Source organism: Zootermopsis nevadensis, unplaced genomic scaffold (genome assembly GCF_977971745.1).
Source record: "Zootermopsis nevadensis isolate Lab colony 2312 unplaced genomic scaffold, Znev_1.0 Znev_ptg000024l, whole genome shotgun sequence".
Taxonomy (NCBI): domain Eukaryota; kingdom Metazoa; phylum Arthropoda; class Insecta; order Blattodea; family Termopsidae; genus Zootermopsis; species Zootermopsis nevadensis.
Genome location: NW_028259156.1, coordinates 19,321,847 through 19,346,072, shown reverse-complemented (window position 1 = coordinate 19,346,072; position 24,226 = coordinate 19,321,847). Strand labels below are relative to the sequence as shown.

Genomic DNA, 24,226 nt, shown 5'->3' with positions numbered 1-24,226 from the left:
TATATAGTGTTGTTCATGAACCACCTGAAGTACTTCCTTCATCCCTCTGAAGTATAGCTGTGGCAAGTAGAGTAGGACTAGAAGCTGGGGGAGAGGACGATACTCACAATTCATCAGGAAGTTCCGAATGTTTACTACCAGTTGTGGCCTCAGTAGCCAAGAGAGCTAAGGCATGGACTGCTGAGAGCTGAAGCTCAGGGCTTCTATCAGGAAGATCGGCAGTTCAAAACCTATGGGATCCAAGAAAAATTTTAAAGTCCAAGAACAACTTCGCAATATATCAGGAAGTTCCGAAATTATATCTCTTAAGAAACAGCGGCGGCCTAGGGGATAAGACAGCGGACTACAAGACAGCAGACTACTACCATCCTGAAGATCAGCAGTTCAAAACCAACTTCTACCATAACAATTGAAATAAAATATTTTTTTTGCTGCCACACCCATGATTTTTACTAGCACACCCACAATTTTCATTTTCCACATTTTTACTAGCCTGCTAATAATTTTAAAATATTTTATTAGCACAGCAGGAATTTTATTTATAAAATTTTTATTAGCGCAGCAAGAAATATTAGTTCCCAGAACTGCCACCAGATGGCACTATTTTTATTAGCGAGCTAATATTTTATTTATAAAATTTTTATTAGCGTAGCAAGAAATATTAGTTCCCAGAACTGCCACCAGATGGCACTATTTTTATTAGCACAGCAGCAATTTCTAGTCCCTGAAACCACCACCAGATGGCAATATCATTTATAAGGCACTACTTATACAAAACAACAAAGTATATAAAAAGAATTTTATTAGCACAGCCGGAATTTAGAGTTCACAGAAACTCCACCAGATGGCAACACCACTTACATTCACCAACTCCCAGTACTTCAAACAGTTGCTACAAAACAACTGTTTTCTTAGCAGAACAATTAAAGAGTTCCCAGGGATGCCGCCAGTTGGCAATACTATTCACAAGACGGGGATACTTTAAGTAGTTCCGATTGACAAGATTGAGATAGAAAGTTACATTAACATAAATTCGTAATAAATTATGGCAACTTGTAGTTCCGAAAAACACCGCAATACAGCGTTACTAGCAAAACAGGGCCGCCTAATTCCCAATACCCCGAACATATCGGAAAACTACATAATGAATCAAGAAATTAATTTAACCTAGAAACAAAAGATGGAGACAATTACTCCCCAGACATTAAAGCAGATATTCAAAGAAATACGACTAACCATTGTTACTAAGTTAAATTCGAAACGCATTACTGGACAAACTATTGTTCCCACAAAGTCAAAGTAAATATTTTTTGTAGAAAAATACTATTCTGATACTTTGAATTTTGGCATCTGTAGCAATATTCATTTTAACAAGATCCCAATACTGCTTGCAAAATATTTATATTTGGGGGGATGAAAAGAAAATATACACCCTGAAGACTGTGGAAGTTGGGTGAGGATGTGGGTTGGATTTATAACCTTTATTGGGAACTGTGTATATAGAACTGAATGTGGTATTCTTAGAGCAGCGTACACTGGCCTCCAAATATGAATTTCACAAACCACAATAGTGATTTTTACATCACTAATACTACAAAGACAATTACCATAATTAATTACACAACAGCAACACAATGTGGAAATACAAAACAATTAAGCAACCACTGAGATAGCTGTTTTCTGTAACTTTTGTAGCCACTTTGTAAATTTTGGAACATTCTTATTTTCTTTTTGTTAGCATTCCTGTTATTTGATGTAGCACCTCAAACACATTTAAAACCTTGAGGCCGGATGGCAACTGCATTACCCACGTGCTTCAACAGCCAGTAACTCATTATATATTTCATTTTCATACAATTCTTACGTTTAACAGGGATGACTACTTTATTAAACTGCATTAACAAGCTAATCTTTGTACTGGTGAAGACTTGTTTTTTCTCTCTCCACAGTTTTGAATTCTGAAATACTATTTAGACAATTTTCATCTTCAATGGGTTAATGTCCTAAAATTTGTCCCTTTATATCCATGTTGGCAAATGTTTTGGTACAATTATACCATCCTCAGGCCAACCTTTACGTGTTATTGAAAACAGAATTAATTAAAAGGTACCTAGGGTTATTACTGAAATAGATGTTACACAGTGGTATAATTACAAGTAATGTAAGTTTAAAATAAAGTCAAATGGGACCTGTTACATGGAATTCCTACAATCAGGTTACACAGCACAGGTTGAGATCATTCATATACATGCTTCACATAAAATGCCCTAGTTAATTACTATTCGGTACACATTAAAATAGACTGTATGTAAATTTTTAGCCAGTTCGTTTTTTCTTCAAATAATTTGGTAAGAACAGAAAGAGACCCAATTTTCTGAGCACTATGAAAATCTGAAACATTAAATGTCATTGCACTGTAACCTACATCTTATAGCTTAGTGTATGTTACATACTTATTACCAAATTAAAAATAAGAGTTAATGCTGTTGCATACTTCCACTAATTATGATGAAAACTTTGAAAGGGACGAGGCAACAACTGCACAAATTATAAGACTTTTAAGTTGCTTCTCTTAAAACTTATGAACTGTCAGTCAGAACCTTGACATTCCAAGCCCACAACCACCCATACACAGTGCAACATTCCAGAAGGCAGCCATCATGCCATTTAAAGAACCCAGAACTCAAAAAGGACCACCTTTGCACAGGTGGATATAGGGGTTTTACCTTCCACAAGTTCCATTTGAGCCATCCACATACAATAGCCAAGCATATTCAATAAACAAATTCTAATGTTCAACAGACAAAACATCTTTCAATACCCCCATTTCAGTTAACAGTAATACAGGTGAAGTTGTTGTGGGTCATTAATTAAGCAGATCAAGCATTATGTCTGAAAGTGTTTTCACATGTTCTTAACCTTGGCACAAGATGGAGGTGAGTACCTTCAAGCTCTGCAGCTTTATACCAGAGGAATAAACCCCAGTATCCACTGAATAGTTTTGTGGGACCCAGTTTTAATGTTACAGGGAAGAGAGACATCCTGCCCCACTGGGACTCAAATTGCAGTCCACATCAATCAGTACCCTAGTCTTTAAACTGGCTGAGCTATCCTGGCTCATGCAGATCATCTTCAAAACCAGAATAAAATTTATTCTTGCACCATACAATGAAACTGAAACGTGTCTGTGAAGTATCTGCCTGTTAGGACAATTCTAAATTAATATTTGGCAGGGGCACAAAATAAATTAAATAAAGAAACTGAAACTTCAGTTTTCTAAAACCAGCAAGACAACATGAAGGCAGTTTTCCTAAATGGAATTCAATACTTTTTACACATCTGTAGCAGATGGGGTGAGATGCTCTCCACAAACAAGTGAGCAAGATGAACTCTTAGAAGTTCACTCAAGAAGAACTTTAAGTTGGTACTGTAGTATTTTGATCATGATGAGGTTTGCAGGAGGAAGAACTCCAGGCTGAGTTAATTATTGCCCCTGATCCAAAATCAAAACCTATCTAACAATTCGCCTTAACACCCCACACTGCACAAATCCTTTTCATGTACTGCCTCCATTTGGTTTGATATTCTTGTGGCTCCTCTGAATCAATTTGTTGTGACATATTATGAAATTCAAAACATCTGCTGTATATCCACTCGGAAACTACAATCACCATGGTTCTTAAGTTACTTTTCCTCTGTCAAGAATCTGCATCATTACTGGAGTCCATCACTCTACATAACCCTTGCCTGACCAAAGATTCCTTCTACGCATAAACTTCCTCGCATATATACCTCTTGAAGTCCATTCCGTTTCTTGTTTCCCTTTCTTCTTTGTCATGGCACTTTTCAATCGGAGTGCTCCTGCTTCTGTACCTTCAGCTCCCATTGTGTCCTCACTGTTCAGAATATATTGCAGCAGATCCTCTTCAGTAAATCTACTCTGACAGGGAATACATCCGAATCTCTTAATCCGCTTCATCAGCCTATAGGAATTTCATATGGACAATCTTTCGTAAGCCGTGTCCAACATTAGCACACCTACAGGAAAATATGCAGAAAACAACTTTCTCGCACCTCAAAATTCCATCTCTCTCCCATTTGTTTTAATCACACTGTTTCCTTCCTAATACTTCCAACTCTTATCAATCAGATCATCTAAAATTTTATCCCAATCAATTCTGCAACATGAACAGACCATGTTACCTTTCATATTAGGTGTATATATGGTTTCCATCACACACTTTACATTGCACATTAATCACACCATACATGATTTCTCCAAGTCCCATCAGTTTCTCACAAACATCCACCAATCGATCTATCCTTATCCAATTACTTCCCAAATACGTTACTTTTACTTAGTTGGTTTCTCAACTCTACACAAACTGTACTTCAATTGGATCTGCTGTCTTCATTCATTTCACTCTACACTGGACAGAATTTGTCAGTGCAGCTTTCAAGTTCCTCTTCATACTTTCTATCCACACCTCTCCCCCTTCCTTCAGATTAACACGAAGCTACAACACAAAAGGGAGCCATCTTCCTATCTCAAATGTTTCACTTCTTTTCTTAAATTTCAATCATGCCTTCTGAGACTTTTCTTAATCTTGATTTTCATCAATTCACTGCTTGCTTCACTGAACCGCTTTCTTACAGCTTCAAATATTTTTATTCTTTATTTCTACAATTATGCTGTTACAAACATTAAGCTTTCACACAATTTGTGATTTGAACCAGCTTGCAGCCACTGTTCCTTTGTTACACATGCAACAGCCTTCCTCAAGCCACTCACAATTTCAGACATGAACACATCACAGACCACTTTACACTAAAACAAACTGTACCTGCACTAAATACATTTAAAACCAGTTTGTTCCACCCTTCTTTATCTGAAGCATCATGAACACATGACAACGAAGAGAGCTGCAAGGTACTTTGCAGATGATTAATAATACAAATCATATTTTGTTATTGCGGAAGAACACATCTGTATTTCTTGTCCACTCACAATTATTTTTAAGGAAAATGTGCATGATGTGCATCAGCTACTACAGTCACTATATTGCCATAACATGAAAGACATGTTCTTCTGAAAAGTTTGCATTATTTAGACCTACTGCCACACTGAGCAGATCCTTCTGTATCTTATAATGTGGCAACCATCAGTGACCCTTCCCAAAACTCAACCAAAATTCAGCCTGTGAGAGCTTCCCCAGCAAGTCCAGATTAACTCACAATACTACCGCCTCTTTCTCCAAGGGCAACCACTCACCTCCACCTAATGTTCATGTTAAGAACATGCCAAGTTTTACCTTTTGCCCCCAAATTCAGTTCTGCAATTGGATCAGCATGAGGCAGTAAACTGTGTAAGAACACCACATACCAAATGTTACAATGTAAACTTAACATTATCTCCATCCTTCATGTGCGCTGATATCACTCCTTGATATCTTCTTCACAGAGCTTCCATCCTACCTTTCGATGTTTTAACAAATTCAGTTCCAGTTGTACACGGCGAACTGCTGGCTCTTCTAAGCTGCTAGAAAGTACTATTTCTAAACACTACTACTTTGTTACTTTCAAAAATAGTTACTAATTCTTGAATTGCCAGGACTCAAGAGCAAACTGTTAATAAAGCAGCAAATTTTATGATACTAGAGACCTTACACCTTATACTGCTAAATAAAACAAAATTTGACTCAAAGCATCAGAAAAAGATGGACTTTAGCATTTTGGTTATTCACCTGGGAAGACTTGTTCTGGAGAGACAAATTAGAATTCAAGGCAGCATGAGGAAGAGCACGACACACTTCTGACAACAAAATGCAAGACTGCAGTAGCAACTACTTTCCATTTCTAATAATTTTTCTTAATTAAGCTTAAGGTTGCTTTTGTAACTTCTATATGACTTCTGTTTTGGTACAACATCTTGACAGATGCATATCTTTCAAGTCCAATGGTAATTTTAATCAATGTAAAATATGTGAGTATTGAACTAGTTTAAACACACAAAACAGTAAAACTTCAATTTTACGATCACTCACTTGTCTCCATCATACACCAAAATTTCCACAATGAAGTTTAATTTGTAGTCATTTCCTGAATTCTCAGCCATACATTGAAGATTTTAATCCTAAGTGATAGGCTTTTTGGTTAAAAACTCTCACTGCCACTACGTATGTTCAGTGAGTACAGCACGGTGGTGGAACTCTTGACTCAAGCAAATAAGAGCAAGTCCATCAAGCAGTAGCTTCACAAGCCACGCACAAGAATAAAACTGTTTCAGTGGCAGAATCCTCAAACTTCTTTCTTTTTCCAACAAGCATCCATCACCTCAACAATTATGAGAAGTGGAAACCATCAAGCTGGTTTTCAGCTGTAGTTGTATTAGAACCGGTTACTCCAAGTGTTTCACGTAAGAGTATGTCACAGCCAATAAGAGAACCCATGGCGAAGAGATACATTTGGTCATAAAATGTACCACTGTAGAAAAATGTATGTGAATATGAGGGTGTCAGAACAGGTCTATTAGCCTCTTTCAATCTTGTGTTTCACAAGTTGTGATGTCTCCTTCAGCAGAACCTTCATGAACACAGGCATTGATTGTGTTGTGACACAATCGCTGATCACAAAGTGGGTTCTTGGATCCATTTCACAACAATGCAGCTGCAATTACAATCAATTACTTTTCTTTACAGCATCAGAAAATACTCCTACAGCACCACTGAAAATATCTGTCCTTTCAGCTTTCCATTTCAATCTTTGAGCTTATCTCTCCGTCACACACAATCACTATGCAGCATTGAACATGCTACTGTGTGCCTGCTGTGCCGCACCACTCATAGGAACACAAGGATTCTTCTGTCTCTTGCCGTCTACAGTATTCCACCACTTACCCACTGATTCTACTGGCTTGAAAACAGTTTCACTACCTCACGAACACTGCCTCCCCAACGCACTGTCCACTCTGACACTCCTAACACTTCTTATAACGTACTATACCAATCCTCACTGGATCACGACCACATCAACACGACACTATATCACACTACCAAACCAACACTGACCCTCGTTGCATAAAGGGTGCAAAACACACTATATTCTTCAAGAAGGAACCCATTCTAACACCAACCATTCTTACTAGAAAGTATGAGCAATTACATGCATGCCCGACTGTTCAGCCATAGCGTAAACATGAGCACGGAATGTGGGAGGCAGTGAGAGGTATGGGTGACAATATAATTGACATTGATTTCACAACTATCCCTGATGACAGACTCTGAGATTGCCTCCACAATATTGGAATTTTAAAATAAATGTCAGTACCCTTCATTATTTAATCCCAGCACACACACAAACAAAAAAATCCAGTCTAAGATATAAGGTCTCTTTTACTGACTTCAAAATATATGCCAAAATTTGCTGCTTTGTTTGGAACCTAAGTTCATCTGTTAAGACATAAACGCAAGCAAAACTAAGTTCAAGTGTTTGTGCCAGCCAACAACAAAACAGTCAGTCTCTGAACACTTACTCTCCACACCCTGTTCCCTAAGACTTCTCATTTTCAAAGGCCAAAAAAATATTCAAAAGATTCAGCAAAATGTGCAGGAGGTTCATAACAACATTACAAACCAGAAGCTTCAGACATGCTTCCAAGGATGACAAAACCACTGGATCCAAAGCATTAACTCCCAAGGGAAAGAACTTTAAAGGTAACATGAACATAACAAATTTTGACCATTTACATACATTTTTGTTTTAAATACATTCTCCTAACTCTTTGATACCATCTCATACATTTAGTTATGTTCAAATTCCTAATTTTTACCTTCTTTCTGTATATGTAAGAAAACTTTGTTCCGGCTAAATAGTTTTAACATACTTTAATGTTGTTGGCACACACTAACATGATTGAAAGAAATTAACCAGATTCTTAATGGAATATTTTTGCTACAATTTAACATAAAACTCAAATATGAACCAAGAACCTACCTATAACTAAGAAAATTTAATTCATATACATCAAAAGATATTGCAAAAACAAAGCAAATAGATTTTTCTGTAGCAAAAGCAAACTGCGATATACATTCATAAAAACTGAAACCTAGCCATTTTATGTACATTGTGCACTGATTCCTAGACAATTTGGATATCCACCCCACTATTAAGTTACTGGATATAAATACTTATTTCTTTGATTTCTAATTAAAAATACAAAGTAATTAACCAACATATATCCATAGTGCACAAGTTCTGGAGAATGTTCTGCTTTGCCCATTGTCATCTTCTGCACACAACAACTTTAATTGAATCACTAAGTGTGGTCTTTTGTGGACATCACGTTGTGCACCTCCAGAGAATAATGGTGGATGTATGGTCCTGGTAGCAATGGCTGGGTCTTGATCTGACAATGATTTTGAATTCTAATTGGAAATTTAATGGCACACGTCAATGAATTTTGAGAACATGAGCCAGAGGGTGTAAAATAAATTTTAAAACAGCTGCCTATGCAACACATACGATATGAGTATATCTGGATGTTTTGAACCACTGTAAGGTGGTATTTTTAGGGGCAAATAACTAGAGATCAGATAATATATACAATATGACTATACACAGAGTTCATGTCTCTGTAACGAAGCAGACATGGCACATCAGGAAACAAAAAAGCAAGGAAAGTTTCGCAACAAACGCTTTAAGACTGATAAATAACAGGCACATGGCTGGGTAAACTGAAAGAAAACTAATGTCAGAGTTGACATCTGCAATAGGTGCACTACATTTGACAACTTTACTGGAAATCCGGACAATTCATTTTACTATAAACACATACTAAATATACAAATTAAGATCTAATAATTTCAAATTGAAGATGATATAAAAGCTTGTTACTTATGAAGTTAGTTATAAAAAATCATGAAGAAATGCTTTACAAGCCAGTGGAAAAATTTGTCTCAAAACAAAAGAATTTAAAAAAATTCATGTCAACTCAGCACAATAGCTAGCACGGCCATCTTGCATTCAAATTAAATTTAGCAAGTTTTTGTCCCATAATAGTAAGCTATAATTCCAAAAATTTACTTTATCATGAAAATACTTTCCTTTACATTTTTAATGTTCCTTGTTTTAAGCCACCAAACACTTGAAAGTTTGGCCCTTATCAAGACAGGAAGCCTCTTCTTCGGACAATGTAAAACTTCTAATGGGGCTTCAATTTGGTATTTCAGTATTGGCATTCTGGGTCACAGGTTTTCTAACTTCTGACCTTAAATGTATTGCCATACTTCCCCACAACATTTTGTGGCCTTGAAGCACGTTTATGGAGATATTTTTCATCTGTAAGAACTGCAGTTACCGAGATTCAAACTCGGTGCACAACATGGTTGATCCAGACATGCAGTTCATTCAGGTACAGGTTATGTTGCAATTCATTCATTAGTGAGCACTGCAGTGGTTTAAATCAGAAAAACAGTATTTCAAGTGTTGAAGGGCTATTTTAAACTGAATTCATGCTTGGAAAAATATTTAATGATAAGTTACACTGACCTGAAATGTGTTGTTCTGCAAATCAATGGAAGTGTCACTGGCTGTTGCAGCAATTTCAGTGAAATATGCTGTAAATAGAAATTATGTCAACAGAGATCACTGAGTGGAAATTAAAAAAACAAGAGAACTCTGAAAGAACTAGTTAATTATGAAAATCAACCAACCAGACTTCAGGAAGTTAGTCTCAAGCTATAATCTGTTCTTTTGCAAAAATTGCACTGGCTGTTGTGAGCAAAATCAAATGAATTTATATTACACATACCAACTTCAAATGCTAAAGACCTTAAATTTTTTACAATAATGCTGTCATAATCCTAGTGTAAAGTCATAATGCCAATCTGAAGAAATATTCTAGGCATGTTATACTGGTTAATAGAAAAAGTATTCAGTTTTCAGAAAGGGCAACAAATCTGTGACAAATATAGGAAGAATGTCTCAATTTTGACAAAAGCAGCATGCCTTCAGCCTAAAATTGATACAAATGCAATTCATATTTAATACTGACCTGAGGTATGACGCTCGCTGCTTAAACGAACTTGTGCCAATAGAAGAGACTGCATTCCATCAAAACACCGTTGTAGGCGAAGGATCCAAAACAAAAATCCGAGTAAAGAAAGCTGCAAAATGAAAAGTCTCTATTCAATGCTCATCGGTTACAGTCTTTCTTCAAATTGCGTAAATTATTCAACTGGGCAGTTCCTACTTTCTGTCCTTAGCAGTATATCGAACAATAATGCATTAGTCGCACCTAAAATAATGCAGAATGAACCAAGGAAGCAAACAAGCAGAGCCCAACATTTTCTCTGCAGAAGAATATTTATGTATCTTACCTCATGTTCATTTCACCACAGCTGTGAATTTATTTCAGAGCAAGTTATGAAGCTTCCTTTGTAATAAAGTGGATCATATATTTTCCATTTCAAGCCAAAGCTCGTACGATATTTAACAATTGACTCCATACTGCAAAAAAACACAGCCTTCCTTCATTACAGAGACAACTGATTGACACTGTTCGAAGAAAAAATCACTGTGTATACTGAGAATCATATGAAACACATAAATACAAAATAAAGAGTTACCAATTGTTATAGCAAGTTGTACACATTGTTACCACAGTATTTCACAGGGCTAAAAATTTAATATATTTCTGGTGATGCTGCCACTCAGTTCAAAAAGAGGAAAAGTTTCATTAACCTGAACTGTGGAAAAGACAATTCTGGTTTCAAATATGGGGGGGGGGGGGAAACTTAAAGTGTAATTCAATCAACAGAATTAAGATGGCTTCTTATTCAACCAGAAATGTTGCTATAAAGCTGTCTTGTGAAAAAATGTTTCTAAAGTCCTTACTTGTAAGAGTGATGACATCATTGAAGCATTAATTACCCCACAACATGGTGCAGCTGAAGGACCTAATCCAATCAGACAGCAAACTGGAATGAATCTCTTAATCAGTAAAGCTGCAGATCCTGGAAACCATAAGAGTCCTCTAAGATATGTTGTTTCCAGGATGGCTGAATGCAAATAAGTCTTCTTGGGTGATCAGCACTGTGAGAATGAAGTTGTGATCCAATCAGCAGAGTGGAGTAATTTAGGGACTGCTAGCTACTTTGCAGTTCAGATCTTTTTGTCTTCCCTTACGCTATCTAAAAACAACGATTAAAATGTACAAAAGAACAATTATCTTATACAGTGTGTCCGTAAAATAATGGTGGGGTAACAAACAGTCATAGTTTTGGGAAAAAAGCACGATATAGACATAAAATAAAGAGAACCTCTCCAAGAATCTTACCTGTTCAGTAGATTTTGATATGCGCTACTTTAGTTGCCCTGCAGACATCAAGCTCTTGCCATACAAAACCGAGAACATCCGGTGTGATAGATGAAACATCTTCAGCGATCCGTTCTTTCAAATGGTCCAAATTTATTATTTGGACAGAGAACACTTGTTGCTTCACATAACCCCACAAATAAAAATCCATAGGGGGTAAGATCTGGAAAGCGTGGAGGCCAGGCTATCCACCCTCCTAGTCCGACCCATCGCTGAGGAAATGCCTAACTGGACAATGAAATTCTGTGTTTATTATATGCAATGCACGCAAATACAAAAATGCCACAAACATTACAATAAAATTTACACCAACACTAAATACCTGTTTTGTCATACCTGTGCCTCATATTTGTATTAGACAAATGCTCATATTTCTTATCAATCTCTATTGTCCAAAAGCTTGCAGTAGGTCTCATCACTGGATATGTATTGTTGATTATCATGGTTTTCCAATATGTGATCTGTACGGAGGAATCATTCCAGGACATCTCAAGCTACAATAAAACACACAATAATTTTCCAACATGGAAACAACATTCATACATTAAATTTGGAGTGGTATGGGATGCCTAAGTATAGGTAGTGCAAGTAGTGGTGGTACCTAAATGCGCGATGTGTAAGCTGAGAGAGGGGAGTTCAGTTGTAGTTGGGGTCGCACAGCCTCAGCTGAGGTGACACACTGATCTAAACACAGCTAGAGCTACAAACCTACTGAAGCTCCCACAACTCACTCCGTGGATTTGACTACGTAACTTCAACTGCTATCCAGAACTAAAACCTCAAATAGATGTTTATAGCATGGTATGGCCAAGATGTTTACTGCAACCATGACTAGCTGATCATAACAGTTAGTGTGCTTAGCAGTTCACCCATATCTGTACTAGAATTCTGTAGTGAACACTGTTTGCTTTCATTTGGCAACATAATAGCCTGGAAGCTCAATATACCTACCAGAATTGATACATGAACTTCAGTTTTGTATGTATGTATAAAATATAAATTGGTTGTGATGAAACAGGCTTGTCTACATATTGCTTGGGTGGCATGGTACAACACACATAAGTCAACTTCTTATTAAGTAGGATTTTGGGTTTTCAAGGAAGGTCTTAAAATAGCCGTCTTCTAGGTTGCAACACCATACAATCTAGTAGAATTTTACTGACTTTTCCATCATGAGGGTGTTAAGCCTTTGCTTGACCCCTCTCATGTCCTGCTGGCCAGGCTGTAGCGCACTCCTTGCTCCTACTGGTTCCCAGGCTCTCACCCAATCATGAATCTGTTCCCCACAGGCCAGGGATGCAACTTAACTTGTCAGTGTCATATTTCTCAAACTGATTCCATGTGTGGGGCTTATTCATCACCCTGATGATGGAGGCAGCAAAGACCTATGAAAGGTCAGTAAACTACTACCTGACTAGACAGCAATCAGCTTTACCTCTTATTGCAGGGATGCTCAAATTGTTCAGTTTATATTCTTGCTAAAGTGTCCAAAAATGACAATAACTGGCAAAAAAAGATTTACCATTTTTATGGCATTCTAAAACTGATTTTAGCATATACATTTATTTTACTCCAAGTCTTGCCCTCCTAGTTTACCCATCACCACAAATTTAATGTTATAATATTAATATATACGTTGATAACAGTACTTAAATATATTTTCTGAGAAAACTTGATAAGGTGTCTTCACATTTAGTACTACTACTCACATATACTGCGACAAGCATAAAGCGTTTGATGTCCTTCACGTAGGATTTAAGGTTACATATGTAACCACCCTCTGGGTACCCAATCAACTTAAATTATGGTAATTTGCTTTTAAAAAACTATTCAGTGCCCTATAATAAAAAATTATAGGCCTTAAATAACACGCCCGTATTCAACCACAGGTCACAATCGACATTATCTCTGAAGGAAAATGCATTTGACAAACCATGAAGGGCAGGCCATATGAATACCGACATGTCGGTTCTTCTAGCTAAAATAATAATTGTTCCGCAAATGCCTTTCCAACCGTACTGTTATTTGTGTAAAAACATGGGAAAACACTATACGCCCAATCATGACCATTAGTATCAGAAATAATCAGACACACGGCAAAGCCAAAACTACATATGTACAATACCAGCTAAAATACGTCAAACCCTATCAATATACCTACAAAATGTACATTGAGAAAAACAGATGAAAAAGAAATACGAATAAATCCTAATTAGAATACGCACTTACCACTTAGTTCAAATGGCCATTTTGACGAACCACGCCATTACTTCACAAGACAACGTATTACGTAATGACGTGACACTGTCAACCAATAACGAGTTGGTGGATCAATCCACTGCGCTTGCGCAGCATAGGGTTGCTTGAAATACCATTCGGTGCAGAATGTGAGGCTACATTTTTAAGTAATACATACTAAAACACCAAGAAACTCAAATTTTTCGCGACCTTTTCTCTTTACAATTAACAAACAATGTAATGGCTGAAACAACACACCACTGCCTCAAATTTCATGAGCATAACTGGGCCATGTTAAACATAATTCAAATGGCGTATCACCTGCAATGAAACATCAAACTTTTCTTCCAGTTTCAATCTCACGGACATGGAAGAAAAATACACTCTACTTTTCACAACAGAACCAATTACTTACACTCTAATCACTTATTCACCCCAAACACAATCCACCATTTTGGGAACACTTCCTCAACCAATTATATTGCGTCATTGGATACCCGATAAAATGCCATGGGTCATGGCTTCTGTCTAAGGCGACCCATAACAGCAAAGATAATCTTCAAAATCATGTCAAAACCAATCACCAATCCAATCATAAAAAAATAAACCAAATTTATACCACAGGTTATGGGGAAAATATTATTCATACATTTTGCAATCAATTTCCCTCATTCAAAGTCACATGAAATGTGAATAGAAGAAATATTCATGGAACTGAATTATAAAATTTGAAGAAACTAACCTTAAACTTATGGGTTTTATTATACAACAGTTTGTCTACTAAAATAAGTTAAAATTAATTTTATAAAAAATCTGGATGTGTAACATTGAAATCCTACAGCAGTAAGAAAATTTCTGTCTTCTGGGTTGTTGTGCCATGTAGTATGGTAGATGTTTACCAACATTTCAGGTCATACTGCCTCTAAAACGTTGGTAAACATCTACCATACCACACGGCGCAAAAACCCAGAAGACCGAAATCTTAAATCTCTATTCTGACTGCTCTTAAAATGCTGCATCACGTCCGCTTTGGATCTTTGCTTCAGGGCTGGGTTCTCAACCTACAGTCTGTTGTATGACCAGGGTACATTTTGTATATGAATTATTCTACTTGATGAGAAATAATTATGTTATAAGAAAACATATACTGATTTGGTCATTGGTACTTGGCAATAATCGTTCACCTTAATGATGAATGGTCCCCTTCTACCAAGTGCCAACAGCCTCTTCGGAGGGTGGATGAGTGGGTGGAGGTTCAGACACCCTCATGCCCTTGGGGTGAGACATCACCCCTAAAGGCAGATGAACCCGGATGGGTCAACGGCATAGGATGCGGAAGGCAAGGGGAATCCACCGCATTAAAGATCCTCAGGATTTCCCAAGCATCAGCAGCTGCTGCCAACCAATCCTAGGATTGATTACAAAAGAAGACTTGGCAATAATCGTTCACCTTAATGACAAACATCAAATCAAGAAATAGGCCACATATCACTGCCAAACACCTGGACAGATGCATTCAAACCACAATATAGTAAATCAGGGTCATTGGCATGGACCATAAGCTGAGGCGTCCAATTCAAATTGCTACAGGTTTTCTTGCACCCGTTTAACTAAATATTCCACAGCTCTAAAGTAGGGACTTCTAACCTTACCCATACTGCAGCTACAATCACTCTTATGGACTTAGCAGCTGCAAGGTTATAAATTTAGACATTTTATTGAAACCTTGTAGCAATTTATTAAAAAAGATGGTAATTAGACCCAACTTTGCAAACAGGTTAACATATTACTCAACTTTGTTTTACAAAATCAGTCATTATTGAGACATTAGACACTGCTTTTGCTCGAGTAATCTTGCAATATCTGGTTTAGTACATAAGAAAACACAGGGACTCTCCCTTAAAAGTTCTCCATCTTAAACCTCCTTTTTGCCCACATTATAAGGACAGAAACTGACCTGAAGTAGATCATGCTAGGAGCCAGTGTCAGGGTTTTGAGTCAACTAAGATGAACCACAGAGTTCTTTAACAATAAATTACTTGAAGGGGTGAAGTAATGGGGAAGACACTACATTAGAGGAATTGTGTAGGTGTCTTAAATGATGGGTCATATAACAAATACCATATTATGAAAAATATTAACAAAATGAGTGCACTACATCACAATGCTTTATAAAAAAACATGAAGTTGTGAACATCAGTGTCAAATGAATGCAGCAGCTGACACAGTATCACAAAAGAAATTCCTTATAATTGCTATTAATTATACCAAAACCTCAGCATTCTCTCATCATCAGCTGTATCCAAGCCACAGCAGTTTAAAACACAAAGAAACCACTCCTTTACCTACTGGCATACATCACATACACTGCCCATGACAACACTCTTCAAATATAAGCACCAAGCAGGTTTTCATTAAATTTAAAGATATATCACATAAATGTCAAACATTAATCTACCAGCACATTCAGTACTGTTTTAGTATTTTACACCTACATTCACAATAAGTTAGTTACACTGTGTATATATATGGCATGTATTCTCCTTAACAAGTAATTTGATAGTCTTCAATATACTATTCATAGAAAACTAAATGTTTTCACATACACTATATATCATTTTAAATTATTCAGTTATCTCTGTTGAAAAAGGTAAAAATACAATTTCATAAGGCAAGGAATATTAATCAACAGTAAATCCATTATGAATTACGTTATCATAATCTAGAGAAATACACAAGTATGAAAAGGTCATGCAAAATACCGAAGCACTAATTCATTCTTTTTATCTCCAGGTGCGATGTTTTCTGCTTTATTGATATAAAGTAGCAACAATTAAATACATGGTATACTGCAGGTAACTTGCAGAATCTCAAGCACCACTGTTTTTAAAAAAATGCAGACTGTTATGACAGAAACACCAAGACTCCAGCTGAACTGTGTCTACTGTATATCGGAACTATTTAATGACAAAATACTTCAAAATACTGTACTGAAAGTCTAGAATTACACTTTGTGCAACTACCAATATCTCTCTTATTTTAAAAGAAAATGTACATAATACTACTACCAAGAGTTACTTGAGAGCAGGGCATTATTGTCAAGATTGGTAGTACTGTAAACTTCAATTTCAAACTATCTGTTCAAAGCACATCTTTGAGGTTCTATTTACTCACAGCATAAAGTTAAAATGCAATGTCTGAAGCAGAGTTAAGTACTGAGATATGATTAGGAACTTTTGAGCAATTTACTGCAAGAAAATGACCAACCTCAATGCCAAACACATATTATGAAAAGGAAGTTTCAGTGGCATTGTTGCTATGGGGAGCAAGTGGAACACTGAGCTCCACGTCTGGATCCGGCTACATTTTTTTCTTCTAACCATTTTTGCACAATGTACACATCTTGTCTGAAAAAATTCTCATCATCCTGTACTGTTCATTAGCTTTGTAATAACTGAATATGAAGACCAATGTTTTATGGAACATCAGTACGAATGCATATACAAAATGAGGGTACTCTAACCTGAAGTGATACTTTTACTCCCCTGAACGGTTTGCGAAAGAGAGCCCTATGGAAAAACATTTCACATGTACAGACGGTGGAGAAAGGGGCAAAGTTGTCCCCAAGATTATGAACGGGCCCATAAAGATGAATCAGGCAGTCATGGCAGAGCTTCACATCTTTAATGTTGGACTAGCTGCCAGAGAATGTTTCAAGAGAATAAACTATAAACTAAACTTCTGAACAGCCAAGAGAGAGAACATGACAGTTGATGAAGGTGAGGGTGTATGAAACTGCTACTTTAGAAAGCTAAGCCACCAATGACAATATTACCAATATGAACATAACCTCAAGTAAACTTTTGATTAGTCCAGTTCAGTTGGCAACAAATTAAATGCTTTTCAATATTTAATATTTGATTCTTATAGCACAATCTCCTGGAACAATCATGACCCACAAGACAACCAGAATGTCCCTTCATGACCTGAAAGATTATCACTAAAACATGGATCTCAGTTCTTTGGAATTCTTATATGAACCATCAAATTGCACTTAGGTATCTATTCAGAACTACAGTTAAACTTTTTCAATTCCTAAATGAATAATTCAATATTTTCAAAATTTGTTTTTCTTTTTTATTTACATCTTGGAACATAGTGATATAGTAAGGCCTACGAAGTAAATCATGTTAAAAAAACCACTATATGACATTTACTCACATGCAAGGCTTTGTGCATAACTGTGTCTGCCTGGCAAGTTACTGGCACCAGAATTTCAAAGAACATGGCAATAAACAACACATGAAAACATGGAAGACAAAACACGAATCATTCAAGTTTTCTCTTTCGGTTCGACCTTAAGAAGTAGAAGGATAAAACACTAAACCTTCGATCTACATCTACCTACTGGACTTGGAAAAACAACTCTGATGCTAACATATAAATTCCCATTCAAACTAATGATGTTATCCAGAAATATTACAACGTGAACGATCTGTAAAAATACAACAGGAAATTACAGACAATGCAACCAAGAGAGAAATATGCAGGGATAAAAAAATCATATCAATTAAATGTAAGTAAACCAATACCGAGCACACAACAGTCTTATCTCCACATCTGTGTCAACAGCTCGCAGCTGAGTAAATGTGTCATATCACACACTCAGTCCTTCCAATCCTTCTTGATCTCGAAGCTCCATTCCCACTTGAGATGTTCGTGTCTGTCATCATCAGTGAACAACGACTGTACTGCGTAGCTCCCACGTGCCATTATTCCTGCAGGAGCATCCTCTGCAGGCGTCGTGTATGACTGAATCTCCGTTTTTGGAGGGTAACTGCCCACCATGTGAGACATCTTGTCCACTAGAAACCAACAATTTGTTGACACCTATCTTTTGTGCTTGCAGACTAATATTCACAACTTGTATGGTAATAATATACAGACGTAGGCAACACAAGAAAGAACAGCAGCAACAGACATTAGAATATTTTAAGACCGTAAGCAGGATAAAGTTGGTTAGACACAAAAAGAAATACTGACACAAAGAAACGAAGGACCACGTAGACAGAGGATGAGCAGAAAACTTGCACATGGCCAAAAATAGCATACAATTATAGGATTAAATCAAGACCAATGAAATGCTGAAAAGAGGATTATGGCCTGTGCAGCCACTGAGAAGAAGAAAATGTACTTCACATGGATTTAAAGGTGAGCAAAACATAAATGCCACTTTCAAGTATGACCAGAATGTCTGCCATCTTCCTTTGCCACTAAGTTAGAAATATCCAATTACAATTAAACCAAATGTATGTTTCCCAACTTAAGAGTTACATAATTTCTATTCTTATATATGAAATTGTTAACACGAAAATAAATCAAGTGTCATGGGGTGTGGTACCTATAGGAGATGAAAAATTTGCATGTTTTAGACACCACTCTGAAGATACTAGTCACAAAACACCCAATACCAAAGTCCATGGACAAAAAAGAAGATCACAAAAATTTAAAAACATGAAACTGACCCATATTCCACACTTGCAATAGTAAGATTATGATAGAGCCAGGTTTTGCAATATGTTATTAAAGGAAAAGAAGTGATACATGGAAAGAAAATAAGAGATCAATTTTAAAATGAAATGGCTGATCAAATTCAGTAATACTTCTGACATGCAACCATCAGCCACCCTTACAAATGACAGCAGATCCAATATACATTTTTTAAAAGCACTCTTTGCTGCAGTGCATATGTCACTGACCTTAACAATAACTGACTACTGATAAAAACAGCACTATAAGAATATTTTCCTCTGTATTCTGGTTATTAAATGCATTATAATACATTTAGAATAAAATTTCATTTTAATAACATCTATATTTCTCTGAGTTGCTTTTGATTCACCTTAATTCAAACTACAAGTTGCACACTGACCAAATACAAGGCAAAACTAAATTCACTAAATAAATTCTAAGGGTTGAACTCCAATACAAAATATCAAAATCTGTCCAGCAATTCACCTCATGAACAATGCGCAAAGAATGGATAAAAGTGACATGAATTGTAATTAAGCAATCAATGTTTATTGGACTACAACCCAGAAGACAACCATCAGTCTCACCACCATTAAAACCTCAAATCCAAGATGTAACTTAATAATTCTTGGGCACAGGGACCATTAATCAAGGTAACAAAAATCCATGTGACACGCCTATGTTCCAGTCTTGAAATTTCTTTCTTTATGCAGATTCTGAATCAACTCACTACCTAAATGTATTCTGGCATGTCTTACAAGTGGTATGAATACTATGAAATGCCAAGCAGTTACTTATTTGCCATTCTCCAATAATAATCATATCATTAAAGTAATTTGAATATGGCTATTGTTCGTATCATTTATCTTCAAGTATCACAGAAAAGGGCAGGTAAGGAAATGCTCTGCAGTTGCTCAACTGAGCACTATTTTGGAAATGAATGTCTCTGTTGTACACACAGTATGAATGATATGCACATGGAACAACAGAAACACCACCACAACGCAGCATATTTTTTGACCAATGAGCACCTGATGTGCCATCAAGTTGCATAGTAATGCAACCCAATCCACTCTACAGAATGCAGATGCCGAGTAAACTGATGTGGACAATTCCACCATATAAAATGTGCCATTTTCTTAACTATAACTGAGTTCACAGCAAATTTTAAGCTGCTGGTATAACCTCTAGCCATTATTCATGCACAGAAAACAAGGACACATTTCTATTGTAATTTCTTGATATACTTAATTGTAATCCAAGTCTCTAACATAAAATATTTCATTTGGAAAAACCATTTTAAATCTACTTCAAGTTAGTTCAGTAGCAAGATAATGGTGAAGACCTAACCAATTGAATTTTGTATAGTCAGTTTGAATGTGACAAGATTGGAAGGTTACGCTACTGCCAAACTTATGATAAGACAGAGAAAAAAGAAAACTGCACAGCTACAAGGCTCAGATTAATGTAGGTAGAAAAGAAACCATGTGGAGCTACATAATAATAACAATAACAAAAACAATAATAATAATGAGTTTTCACTATTAACAATAGAGAAAAAAATGACAGAAACATGTTAAGGTTACAACAGTGTGATATCAGACTCATGCCAAAAAACTGAATAGAATTTATAAATGAGGCATGTGGTTTTCAATGTGAGTGCAACTATTAATACATCTTAATGCATGAACCCTGTCTCTCCAAGAGTAAAACACATTACAAAAAGGGCCACTCATACTCACCTACTGTTCCTAAATCCCCACGATTGCATAGAACAAAACAATGCACAATAGAACCTCAATTCACTTTAGAAGTCCTAAAGCAACATGCTAACATTCAATTTACATTTAACGCAAAGTCACCAATTTAGAAGTGTAAGTAAACCTGAAGAAACAACTGTTTAAATATAAAACAATAAAGTACAAGGACAGCAAAACACACACTTCTCTGTTAATGGCTTTCCTCTGCATAACAGATTTGCCAGAATAAAAAATCAACATCAACTCCTATTTCACAGCATGGAACAACTCTGTTGCTTCATTCTTTTATTATTTAGCAATGCTTTTTCAACTACATAGGTTACATAGTGTTGACTGCTAGCATTACTGTGAATAACTTGGAAGGAATGTAAAAGGAAGTGGCTGTGGTCTAGCTTAAACTAATATAACAAGATTTGCCTCTGAACTGAGATTAAGATTGAAACCTGCTTCTCTTTTAAGCTATGTTCCCAAACTGAAATTAGAAGCCTCTTTGAAATAATAAATATGAATGTTTCATTCAATTTCAAATCCTGAATAAAAAAAAACACCTTTCCACATTCACTATCCAACACAGGAGCACAGCTCAAAGGAAATATTAGAAGAGATAATGAACATGGGTCCTACCTGGCACCCCCAACCGGTATGTCTTCTGAACATATTTCAGCCCATGTACAATTTCTCTCTGTACAATGAAGTCGATCCTAATGCGGTATGAAACTCCTTCCTTGATGACAAATACCTGCAAAAACATAACAGAGTTTTTTTGCCACTAACAATACCTGGAGTACTTTTATAAACTGCACATAGCAGAACCTCCTATACAATGAGCATTCAAGGAATGTGTCTTTACAAAAGGTTTCATGCCAGAACTTGGAAATTCAGTCTCACATTATATGTACTTATTGTGAAAGACAGTGGCCTATCAACAATTTGTCCATAAAATGCTTCATTATTCCTAAATAACACATATAACAAAGAGCTCTTAAAATTATTCCCTTTACCTGTTTCTTCAGCTGTGAAATATCACCTGTCAGGTCAAGTTCAACGTCAGGTCTCTCCGGAACACACAATGCCAACTTCTTCACAATCACCTTGCGAGGATCATTTGGTTCTGCAAACAAAAAGTGAAACCAGCCAACGGATTAGCTCGAGCAAGTAGTACAATTTATGTAACCTAATATTTACCTTAAATACTAACTCTATACTCAGTCTATTCTGTTGGGATCTGCGGCATATCTTGCATAAGCACAGACATGATTCCTACATAGAATAACAGCCTTTACCAGATACTTACCAACAATGACAGTTCCAGTTTTGGCATCACCAAGAAGCTTTTCTTTGTATTTTCGCAAGCTTTCATCTTCTTTATCTGTTTCGAGAATTTCTTTAATTGTTTTCTCCGGTGGTGGTCTGTAAATAGATTCATTCTCGTCTTCTGGCGTGTTAATGTGGAGATCCTCGATACCTTCTGCAGTCGTGTCTGCCATTACTGCCTGAAATATGACGCCTTCATTTTACATGTACAGACAAAAGATATCCAATTATCTATAAGAGTTCTATATTTCTCAATGCTATATCTGGCGAAACAATCCTCAAGCTCCAGTGGTCTATGCCAACTGATATGGAAAGTCCGGAAAGGCTTTTTCTACGGGAGGAAACAGATCGACTATATATATATATATATATATTGTCGACAAAACCGTTTTTAAACCATGATATTACGAACGTCTTACTTAAACATCAAATATGAATTCAAATACCAATTTACCTAATACAATATAAAATGCTGATACAATTTATAACGAAAAGAAACACTATTAGCAGATAAGAAACTCCACCTTCCTCCACGGTAATCCGGAAACACAATTTCACCGCTCTCGATAGATCGATACATTGTCAAATTTATTTTTATTTAACAAAAAATGTTAAATAAAACACTGAGTGAACACAGTAATAATGCATATTTAATATTAAAACTAATATGTACATATAGCAGGTTTAATGTACTATAGGTATTACATTCTGCACAAAGTTAATATGGTACACTAACGCACTCTCACGGATTTATGGATTACTAATCTGCAAATATTTCACATGCCAAATTTAAATTTAATTATCAACATGCGACAAAAACATGACCCTATTACCGCCACGTCACCACTAAAACCACCACATTTAATGTTTTCCATATATCATAACATGATGCAAATTTCGGTCCAAAATATCCATCTACATATGGAGGTTGAAATATCAGTCACATCCAAGAGAAAATTAAATACACATCAATCTGTAAAATTATATTTGCGCTGGTATTTTATTGGTCCTAAGTGCTGGTACTCCTATTATGATATGTTACACATCTTTAATTGTAGTATGAAGAATTTATGGAATCTAAACAAATCCTATTCTGTTCAAAGTAACAACCAAAACATGCTCTACTGCAGCAAGCAGAAACAACACTATGCACTACAAAACCCAGCTGTCATTAAACAGGATAAGAATGAAAGGAGAACTTGAAATCTATGCAGAACACCTCTGTTGGCAATTTGCAAACTTTCACACTAGGCTTCCTTTATATATAATGCAGAATACCTCTGAAACTGGGGTATTGCGCAGTAAAAGGGCAAAAGCAAAAGTAAAGGGAAGATTACACAGTAAAAGGAAAGATAAAATGGGCAAAGTAGGACCAGAATGCCTTATCTAATATCTGAGATGTCCTTGCACAGCAATGAGGCAACAAAGACCTCCAAAGCGTTGGTAAACTTCTACCAGACTACATAGTGCAACAACCCTGAAGACAGCCATTTTCAGACTGACTGCCTTGAAAAACTCAACTCCTACATTGTTGTCTTTTCTATTCTTAGAGCGTGTGCAATCAATGACCTGTAGGTTGCAATTTTTAAGTTTTTAAACAGCCTCATTCATTTTATTATAATAAACATTTTCTGACTACATCTCCTCTACAGCTCTGAAAACAATATCGCTCAGCTTTATAGAAAAATGAGTTGATTTACATGTTTGATCAGAAATACCTATATTTGTAAGGAACTACCTTTCAATTTCATAACTGAGAAGTAGAATTAAAAACAAATATTTACAATGTGAAATTGCCTTGTGTAACACCAATGTGGATATTACTGACATGATGAAAGAGAAGAAGTATAGCAAATCACAGTTATTGAAATCAGTTTGATACCTGACTCTCAAAGAGTTAATTTAATGGAATAAAAATATCAATTAGAAATAAGATAACCATAATGCAATATTATGCAAATTTGTTAAACTTGCAACATAACAGTTTTATTTACATATAAATTAAAAT

The 24,226-nt window shown here is 36.1% G+C and overlaps 1 protein-coding gene across 2 annotated transcripts; it reads right to left on the bottom strand.

Annotated features, from left to right (window-relative positions):
* Positions 1–15,762: 15,762 nt before the first annotated feature.
* Positions 15,763–24,205, bottom strand: RhoGDI (rho GDP-dissociation inhibitor). Of its 2 annotated transcripts, none has more exons than XM_087354769.1 (5): positions 22,743–24,205; positions 22,199–22,397; positions 21,906–22,015; positions 21,529–21,643; positions 15,763–18,477 (listed from the first exon to the last, which is right to left on the bottom strand). In XM_087354769.1, the coding sequence occupies exons 2-5, from the start codon at positions 22,389–22,391 to the stop codon at positions 18,278–18,280; spliced, it is 618 nt and encodes a 205-aa protein (XP_087210895.1). In that variant the 5' UTR covers positions 22,392–22,397; positions 22,743–24,205; the 3' UTR covers positions 15,763–18,277. The 2 variants fall into 2 exon arrangements, with proteins under 2 accessions (XP_087210895.1, XP_021931983.2); XM_022076291.2 differs by having other exon boundaries at positions 22,673–24,185.
* Between the last annotated feature and the right edge of the window lie 21 nt (positions 24,206–24,226).